The sequence below is a fragment of the Polistes dominula genome, unplaced genomic scaffold (genome assembly GCF_049000335.1).
Source record: "Polistes dominula isolate Pdom_NZ unplaced genomic scaffold, Pdom_raw_medaka contig_73, whole genome shotgun sequence".
NCBI lineage: Eukaryota > Metazoa > Arthropoda > Insecta > Hymenoptera > Vespidae > Polistes > Polistes dominula.
This window is the reverse complement of record NW_028300951.1, coordinates 5,900,913-5,911,646: the sequence shown is the minus strand read 5'-3', so window position 1 is coordinate 5,911,646 and position 10,734 is coordinate 5,900,913. Positions and strand designations below refer to the sequence as shown.

Below are 10,734 nucleotides of genomic sequence, written 5' to 3'. Positions count from 1 at the left end.
ACAATAATTGCATATATATATATATATATATATATATATATATATATATATATATATATATATATATATTTTTAATACATGGAACTAATTATAAAATATAAGTTTAAAAATATACCCACGCCTATGGTGTTTTTTTCTCGTTTATGCATAATTATTTGATTTAATTGAATGGCAAAGATTTTTGTGATTTATAATATTACTAGAAAAGAAGAAGAAGAAAAAAAATAAACGTGTATAGACGAATATAGTGGTAAGTATTTGCGTAGAAATTAAAATTATAAGTTAGTCATTTATTATGAATTATAATGAATTATTAATTTTAACGACAGCTTTGAAAGATAATAAGATTCTTCATTTTTTTTTGTTTTATTTAACATTTGTTTGGTTTCAATGACACAACTTTAAAAGAAGCTACGTAGTTTTTTCTGCATAACGAATAGCAGTCGTAATACATAAGTGTGAAATGATGCTAAATAGCACTATATGTGAAAGTACTGGATTATCCATAAAGACGATTTGCAAGTTTAAAGTGTTACTTTAAAACAAGAATGAATCCATGAGAGAGAAAGAGAGAGAGAGAGAGAGAGATGATTGCTTTGTTATCATTGAAAATTCACACAGTTAATAATTACATTTAATTACTATAACACAGATAATGTTATAATAAAACGATATACGTACGAGTATACATAAATCCTAATCTAATAGCTTGATCAATAACGCATTTACATTAACACGATTTTATGAATAATCATTGATTCGATTTAGCAATAAATAAATAAGCTAATCGTGTAAAATATTTAAGATAATCAATAAATGTTGGATGATCATAGCTCGATCGTGTTCACTGCGAAAAAAAAAGATCGATTCTAACGAAAATATTATTTTTTCTATTTCGATTAACATCTCATCGACGAATACGTGATTACGTCATTTCCGTGGGAGTGAATCATGCGTTGCGAAAAGTGTCATCGAACATAATAGTGTATATTTTAACATTTGACATTCTTGCGGTAACGGTTTAATAATATTATAAAAGTAAAAAGAGAGATACGTATGTCAGAAAGAAAGGTCCATCATTGGTATGAGCAAAATCATACGTGCATAATCGATCCCCATCATGCTATTCACGAGTTGCTAGTTTCTTACGTGAGTAGAAAGCTCGTAATTAAGACGTTTAACGATCTTGCTAATACATTTAACAAAAAATACTCTTGTATTGATATGTATGCATCTATGTATGTGTGTGTGTGTGTGTATACAAAACGTTCATTGGCTTCTAGTAAGGCATTCAATTCTATATACATTCTTACGAAATGTGAATCATATTGTATAGTTTGTAATTTTTTTCTTCTTTTCTTTTTATTTAACGTTTGTATTTGTAATTTATTTTATCGATTTTATTGACCAAACGCGTGTGCATCCTCGTTGTAGTTCAACGATTGATGTGACTTTATATAACTTTATTACTAAACTTTCTATATTTTTCTTTTTTTTTTCATTGACAAATTTCTATCATTTTTTTTTTTTTTTTTTCATTCAAAATGTTACTCCTAAAAAATTTCTCTTGCAAATATTTTTAACTTAGAACAGAGACGATTTATTATTATAAAAGATGTTTCGTATCAGAGTATAATTACTTATACTTCGTAAAAGTAATTATATCATATAAAATTAGACTTTATTTTAAGGTATTGTATTATTATTAGAAAGATGAATCGGGAAATAGCAAATTGTCGTATATCATAAATATCAAATCGATTAATTCGCTTATGTAATCGAAATATACTCGTCGATATTTAATAAATGTAACTTATATCGTTCGTATACGTATTTTACTTTCACCAAAGTCATCTTCAAAATAAATTATACAAAATAATAAATTGGTAAATGCATTTAATCGAAAGAGAGAAAGAGAGAAGGGAAATTCAGGTTTTTTAGTCTTGAAAAATAAAAATAATAGTAGTCTTTATTTGAATCAATAATTAAAGATCAAAGATTACTCTTTATAAATGGTGCTATAGTGGACGACGACTATTTGGAAAAAAAATAATAGAAAAAAAAACTCCCATTTCTATAAAAGTATCAATCGATCTACCATTATTTCTTATAATACTGATCATTGATTAATTCAAGTACCAAAGATTGCACTTAAAGTAACGTCGAAAATAACGTTGAACGACTTCGGATTTATTATCGTATTCGGTTTAACTCGAACGTATGGTCTGAACCAAAATCAATAAATGAAAGGCGTGAGTGCTTCTATAGATTCTAATGAAATTTGTACTCAAATCTATGTGTTTTTAGTAAAAAGAAAAAAAAAGAAACAGATTTTGTTTTACAAACATCCTATATACAATTTTTATATTTAAAACAAAACAAAACAAAAAATATAAACTAGCAGAAAAATTAATAGTTGTTAGAAAAAGATTTTGATAATAACACTTGAATTACAATCTTAATACAAACATTTAATTATAGTAATCAGTCGTTTTATGATATTTTAAAGAAAAAGAAGAAGAATATGGGAAAAATAATTATAAGATACATCATAGTTTTTTTTTTTAAGCATTTAATAATTGCCGTTTGCATAAAGTGAATTACATGAAAATTTTATACAGTTAACTGCCGTTATTTAAGAATAGGTGGCGGTAGAAAGGGTGGGTAGTTGGTTAGGGTTAAACTAGTGTGAACGATAGTAATTTGGATAAACTCGGTCGGATTTCGGCAGAATGTATTCTTTTTATTTATATACAAAAATCACAAGTTAAGTATATATATATATATATATATATTTATATATATTATATATAATAATCTATATACTAAGCACGGTGGATCGGTGCACTGCACCCAATGACGAAACACGCGGGATGGAATTGCTACGTGTGTTCGTATTTTTTAAGCAACTCGATTAAACGTAAATCTTCGTTCGTGAGATGCTTTACGGTGCGTTGTTATTTGTAGAAATGATTTTTTTATCTTTTCATTACGTTACTTTACTTATCTTTTTCCGTTGCTTTTTTCTGTTTTTTTTTGTTCTTTTTTCGTTGCTTTTTTTCTTTTTTTGCATCCGTCATACCTCTTATACAAATAATAATATATAAAATAATATCGCGGAAGTATATAGTTATTATATACCGGTCTTGAAATGCCTTTTGCTTTCGGTTACGTGTATAATCCTAGATTAATATACCAAACTATATTTATTTTTATGGTTTGCGTAGGTAGCTCGAGGGTCGGTTCTATCCATGGCAAGCTGGCTTGGAATCAGGTCACATTTGAGGTAAAATTTCGCTGTTTAACCTGTAAGAGAAAATAAACAAAGAGATTTAAAACAAAAATGTCTTTTCTTTCAGAAGGAACAAAATAATGGGAAAACAATTTGCATGAGATAATATTGACAATGGATTAATGAAATTTTACTGATATATCGTAAAACGATATCTTCTCGTTAGTTGAAATAAAGGAAGAAATCGACAGCAGCAGGAAAGTTGGGTTAACCGGGTCTCGTGGTCAGTAGGATTCCATAGGAATCAATCGTTCTCAAAAGCTTTTGAACGGGAAGGTAAAAGGAAACAAATGTAATGGGCAAGAAGTATATAGGAACGGGGTATCGAAGAAAGCCACGGTAAAGTAGTTAGCATCGATCAGAGACTTGAGTTGAGATTTGGGTTGCCCTTTTAAACGAGCATCCAATGAAAACCACCACAGTACAAAGAAGGAGAAATGGTTAGGGGGAGGATAGTCCGTATTTCCGAATAGTTTAATTCTCAAGAGAGAGAGAGAGAGAGAGAGAGAGAGAGAAAGAAAAAGATTACCTCTCGGGTTCGGTCTGGCTTGACCACCATCATCCTCCTCGGGGTGAGCCGCGTTCCATTCGAGCGCCCTTTGGATCTCAGGAGGTATTGGTGGTGCCGTTGGGATATGCGAACCTTGAACCTGGAATCCATTTTCATCAGCGACGTACGTTATGCTAACCTGTTGTCCATCTGGTGCCGTGTAAGAGTCCGAACCCTGGGAGACTACTGGAGTCTCGTTGTCCACTTGTTTTGGTTGGCCGGATTCTTGATGGCTGATGCCGTTGCTCGTTTCGAAACTGAACGACAAGTTAGGAAATAATTCAATAAACTGATAGGATAATAGGTAAATAGGATAAAGTAAAGAAATATTTATATATATGTATATATTCGTGTATAAAAGGAATCGTATGGTGCAACAAGTAACACGACCTACTCGCGGTTAACAATACTCTTAGAATCTTGTGTCAGTATTTCAAACAAAAAGGAAAGAAAAGAAAAGAAAGAGAGAAAAAATAACAACGAGAAGGATCGTCATCGTCGTCTTGATCGTCGTCAGTGTGGGCGAGAATCATGCGCGTCCGCGTGTGAACGGGCCGAACGTCATTAGGCAGGTTACTACTTATTTTCTTGTCTTTTGCCCATTGTAACTTTTCTCTTGTATGCTAATAGAAGCCGCATTTTAACGTTATGCCATGCGGATACCGGTCACTACTTTGAAACTACCTGCGTTCGTCCATGCGAAATAGGACTCTACGGATCTATTCTTATAGTTTGTGATCTTTCGATCAGATGTCTATCGATTACCTGAGAGATCTAGTAGAAGAAAGAAGTATTCTATCGATTGTACTTTCTTCAATTTTGTGTTTCTTTTTTTTCCTAACACTTTTTTAAAATACACAAGATAATTTTGTTTAATTTTTAATATTCGAATTAGAAAATATTAAGAGAATTTTAATCGACGTTTATAAAAAGAATGATCCGTTTGTTCGAAAAGAGAAAGGTTTGTGTGACAACTTATGATATTCTCGAATATAGAATAGATATACTGACAGAACATTTCTCTTATCCTAGTTAAAATTATTTCGATTTGAACGTTGAACGTCTTGTCTCGTCTCGACTTACTTATTTACGTAATTGCCATCGAAATTGACTTCGAGTTGTTGAGACGTAATCACCGCATCCTTGTCAGCGCCACCCGATGGTCGTTGAGGTGCGCCAAAGGTTCCTGCCGTACAAAGTACGAGACACACCAACACCTGCAATAACATTCGTGTTATTTTCATTAGATGGTGCCATCTTCTTATTATTCGAACACATTTGCGTTTTAATTACTCTTTTCATACTTTCAACAGACTTATGCGAATAATAGATGTTAAACACGATGTGATGAATATTATTCGATATCGTCAGAACAAGAACGAAGGTGTGTGCTTAGAAAAGTTTTTTAACAAACAAAAAAACAATAAAAAAACAAAAAGAAATATAAGATATGTGTGTAGGAGTGAAAAAGGATCGGTATAATCGTAACACATTCATCGTCACTTTTAAATTTAAATTTTTCACTTGGATCGAATTAGTAAAGTCGATTGAGAAACGAACAAATTGGTCGGCCAACAACGTTAGTCTATGGTATTCCCGAGAGAAACAAAAGGCCGCTTTGTATTGAAAATACCGTTTGTAATAGCTTTCGGGTACGCTCAAATATTCATAGAATTCGTGAAAGTAACGACCGCGCGTGTCATGGCGTGGCACAGTGGAACGTGTCTGCAAAAGGGCAACTGAAGATGATAATGCTTAGAGAGAAGAAGAAGAAGAGAGAGAGAGATACAATAGATACGAAGAGATATAAAGAGACTGCACCGAGAGAGCGCAGTGTTACGTCATTGCAAATGACATTATGAAATATACAACGTAATGCCAAGACAAAAGTGGTACCAAGTGTACGCAAAGTAGGTGCATATTTTTCTTTAATACTCTCTCCCTTCTTAGAAATAAAACGAGTCATGTAATTTACTTCTCTTAATGATGAAAGAAACGTTGATCTCTGTGTTTTTATTTGATTTGAAAAATTTTATTTTATTTTGTAATTAAAAAATAAAAAATTGTCTTAATTCTAGTATTTAACATTAATATGATTGAATTTCAACGAAAACATACATTTTTCATAGTAATAATTTAACGCGAGTTATGTTATAGGATGATATTTTTCTATCTTTTTCTTTTTCTTCGCCAATTTTTCATTCAACGTTATCGCTAACGATTACACGAAACATAGTAACCAATTGGCACGTAGTTATCATTGATATCTAAAATGCTAATCGATTCGTAAGTTAGTTATTACGCTTGACGAGCGAGAAATATGACAAAGTGCGGAAAATTTCATAAGTGTTGCACGAGTTGAAATAGGAATTACCAACCCGGTAATGATGGCGTATCCACCGGTTCTGAGTAACGTGTAATAAGAGATAGGAGACAGGATTATGAAAGAACGAGAGAGGATGAACAAGAAAAAAAATGAAAAAGAAGAACCGACATTGCAGGAGGATGCTCCTTCCATTCATAAGGTCAAATGATCATGCAGGAGACTCGGTGCATGAAGTTACAGAGAGAAAGAGAGAGATAGAAAGAGAAGATGCATCGGGCGTGCTCGAGGCACTTCAAATTTTTCCCATTTGAAAGTCACATTTTTCCATAATCTTGCAACAGGATCTACCTTCGATCCTTCGAAAGAATTTCTTGTGATTGGTCGCAATGGTATCTCTAGCTATGGTAGTTTTGAATTTTTTGTTTTCAATATGTGGTCTTCTTGTTAGTCTTATCCAAAGAACAAAAGAAAAATTGAATTAAAAATGAAAAAGCGTCTAGTGGGATCGACAGGAAGACAGGTGTACAACGCGACGTGTTCAATGACAATGATATCGTTCCAGTCACCTAATGAAGGATATAGTCATTGAAAAACATATACATGCACATATATATGTTTATATATATGCATGTATGAAAAAAAAATAATGAAGAAGTAATACGATAGATAGTGAGATCGTATGAGTTACAATCGTATTTTTCAATTATTTTTCTGCATACATGTCCGATAAGTTACATGACCAGGCAATAAAACGTAATCAACCGAGCAATATTATTAATCTTTTTCATTGAACGCGTGCTTAATTTTATTTGTCTTCTTTTTTTTTCAAAGATTAATATTTTTTCCCCCGTTTCTTTTTCTTTTTTCTTCTTTTCAAAGAAAATACGACGAAATTGCGCGAGAATTGAGAAGAATATTTCGAAGGAAAAAATTAACAGATAAGAAGAAGAATAAGAAGAAGAAGAAGAAGAAGAAAAAGAAAAAGAAGAAGAAGAAGATACGTTCACCCAGAGAAATGTGCGTGTGCGTAACTAAATGTTCTATGCGTCTCATTGATGTCGCATATTATTGCTTAAACGAATGCCATTACACGGTGAAAACGTGTCATCTCGGTTATTTCATATTTTGCAATTATCAATTATTCGTAGTTGTAATATTAATTATTTTTCCAAATTTTATACCCTTTTTATAATATGTTCGAATTTTATACACGTCACAACTTTCATTTTTCATAAAGAAAAGGCAAATTCAAATAAATAGAAAAAAAATGCACAATATTATTTTTATAAGAGAAAACGTGAAGAAAATATTTTCAATATTTGGATAAAAAGAAAAAAAAATGATTAATGTGTGTGTGTTTCATTAATTCTAATCAATGATAGAGTTCGATCATATTACTATCAATGTTTTACTTCATTTTATCATACTAATTTAATTTTTGCTTTATATCTGGTGAAATGAAATTTAAATCTTGCGAGTGAAAGATAATAAAAGAAAGAAAGAGAAAGAGGGAGGCTATCACGTGTTTCATATGAACCAGAGGATATTGCGAAATACTTAAGGAACACTGCGTAAGATTTGTGCGGCATTACGTCGTTGAGACATTCATAGTTATAAACAAATTTTATCGTTTGCATGAGCGAAGTTCGCGGAAACCATAGCACGTAATGCTTTTGCCGCCTCCGCCGTCACCGATCATCGAACGATCTAATGGAAATGTATTTTGTTTTCTACTTTTTTTTTATTTCTTACTTATATACACATTTATATATAATTTTTTCTTTAATGCGAAACTAGCAACGGTATCAACGATTATTATTTTTTTTTCTAACGTTTCTCGTGATTCTTATTTTTCTCTTTTTTTTTTTTTGCAATATTTCTATCAAGGCTGATAGTAAAAAAGTATCAAAAGTTGGAATGCGCGATGAAAAATATTTTTCTAGATTTATGCAAAAAAGAAACAGAGAGGTAGTATTCGCAGATAGGAGGAGAAGGAGGATCGTTAACGAATGTGAGTTTTAAATCGTGAAAAATCATCATAGTAACATTAGTAACGATTCGTGATCGAAGAAAAAAAACAAACAATTGAAAAAAAGAAGAACAAAAAATTCAAGAATGAGAGTGAGCAACATTTTACTGTGATTGTGACAGGTAGACGATATTTCGTTTTTGAAATCAATCGACACCCCATGATTCGATTCTCTAAACGAGAAAATTCACATAAAGTATATGAGAATGACACAAAATATAAAAATCGTTCGACGTAACGATTTAAATATAAATAAAAAAAAAAGCAAATGAAAAAAGCAACAACAAGATATGTTATACATACATGTTAATAAGAAATAGAAATATGATAGAAAAGAACGTAGAGACGGATTGATCGTAGAGTTATAATAGATCGTGTTTTCTTGTTGTGTTAAACACTGGTTTGATACTTGTGTATCTTATTGTTAGCTTAGAACGAATTCTTAATAACACCTAGCGTCTATCTTTTTCTTATTTGTGGCGCGTGTGGCCGCACGCGCCGAGGATTTACAAAGATAACGATAACAGAATATGAAAGAGAAAGAAAAAAAAATAATAATAAAGTAGAAAGAGACATGAAATGTAAGAGAGATAGAATGAATAGAAAAGAGATGGATGGGATGGATAGATGGATGGATGGATGGATGGATGGACAGATAAATAGATAATTGAAGATTAAGATAAAGTGAGAAAGTCAAGTTACCTACCTTAATAGTGTACATAATCTCTTTCGGTCACACTGACACCGGTCGGGGAGCTTAGGATACAGATGGGTTGGTACTTGTGCTTCATCGTTAGATGCTTCGGCTCTTTATATACGCGACCGTACTAACGTGGTACAGTGAAAGGGGTCATCCCTGCCCTCTTCACAATGCACTCCTTCTGACCAGTGCATCTTCGGAAAAATGCATCGGATATATCGAGTACTCCGAGAGCTTTTTCGCATTGCCACGTGACACGTACATATTTCGCGATTATTTTACGACTTCATTTCTCATTTTTACTTTTGTTTACTTTTTTCTTTTTCAATCCTTTCTTTTTCTCTTTGATTTTTTCGTTGTTTTTTTTTTTCTTTTTAAATATTTACTTTAGATTCGTTACGTTTTTCATAAATATTGGTATTAAATTTTGATTTATATTTCTTTTTTTCTTTAATTAAAAAAAAAAAAAAAGAAATTAAATAAAGAAAGATACCTCTCTCTTTTACTTTCATACGAGTTTATATGAACGTGTAAAGTGCGTATGTAACAGATTTTATTACGACATTCAAATATATATATATATAGTATATACATGAATCGTATGTTTTCGTAGAAAGATTTAATCGATAGAAATGAATACTTTTATCTTAACTAAACAAACAAAAAAATAAAATTATATACATATATTCATACATATACATACATGCATACGTTGTATGATATATTACATGAAAAAAAAGAGAAAAAAAAACAAATTAGATATTACGCGTTACGAATTTTGTATTTAAATATAATAAAATCGTAATAGAAAGAAACACACACACACACACACACACACATGCGCAATGTCTAGGTCGTTTCTTTCGCGAACTTAGTAGTTGATAGATAAGGCCTTGAGTATATTCCATTGATTATTTGAATCCTTCTTTCTTTAAAGCGCGAATAATCTTGCGTGTGTTCACGCGAAACGCGAGAATCAATCACGCGGTTCGCGTTTAAAATGTATAGACAATTTTTTCATGATCTTTTTTTCTTTCATCTTCTTTTTCTTCTTATTCTTCCTTTTTCTTATTCTTTATCCATAGGAATTTGATTAACGGAACGAACAACTCTTATTAGAAGCGACAAGAATAACTCGTTCGTATTAGAATCGTGATTTCCGCGAAAGTATTTTTTTCTTCAATTTTAATCTTCGTCCGAAGAAAATAATACGAATTTATTGGAAATTTATTATATAAAATTTCTTCTTCATTTTTTGTATATACGGATATTCAGTGTTCTGAGAATGTACTACAACAACATCAACAACTACGATCAACGATTTAATTGTAAATATTTTATTTTTATTTTCTCTCTTTCTTTTCTTATTTTTTGTTTTTATTAAAGTCAATCAAAGTTCATAGCTATGTGTACGTTAAAAAGATTCATAGAAATTCAACGGTACGAAATTTTCCATTGAAATCAATTAACATCTCTCTCTCTCTTTCTCTTTCTCTCATTCCCAATAACGTTTATTCGAAATCCAAAACGATATTTCGCGTTTATTGTTTAAATTTAATAAAAATTAAAAGCTTCTTCCACTGCGGAGAGACGAATAGACAAATGTCATGATAAACGTATTTATGCATTTAGTATTGTTTCTACATAAAGAGATGTAATAATAATGAATCATCATTATTAATATTATTATCAACATAGATCAATATCTATATCATACATCCAATATATTCCCAATAACAACACATTTATCATTTCTCGATTTATCCTGCTTAGTTAATGTGCTAATTTACACTTTTTCACGTTGTATCTCACACTTGTGGTGTTTGTTTCTTAAGCT

General features: G+C 31.2%; 1 protein-coding gene across 1 annotated transcript; it reads right to left on the bottom strand.

Moving 5' to 3' along the window:
- Nucleotides 1-2,722: 2,722 nt before the first annotated feature.
- CPR14 (cuticular protein 14) lies at nucleotides 2,723-9,062 on the bottom strand. Its single transcript, XM_015325400.2, has 4 exons — nucleotides 8,904-9,062; nucleotides 4,926-5,059; nucleotides 3,822-4,099; nucleotides 2,723-3,306 (listed from the first exon to the last, which is right to left on the bottom strand). Exons 1-4 carry the CDS (start codon nucleotides 8,916-8,918, stop codon nucleotides 3,302-3,304), a joined length of 432 nt encoding a protein of 143 aa, XP_015180886.1. The 5' UTR covers nucleotides 8,919-9,062; the 3' UTR covers nucleotides 2,723-3,301.
- Nucleotides 9,063-10,734: the final 1,672 nt, after the last annotated feature.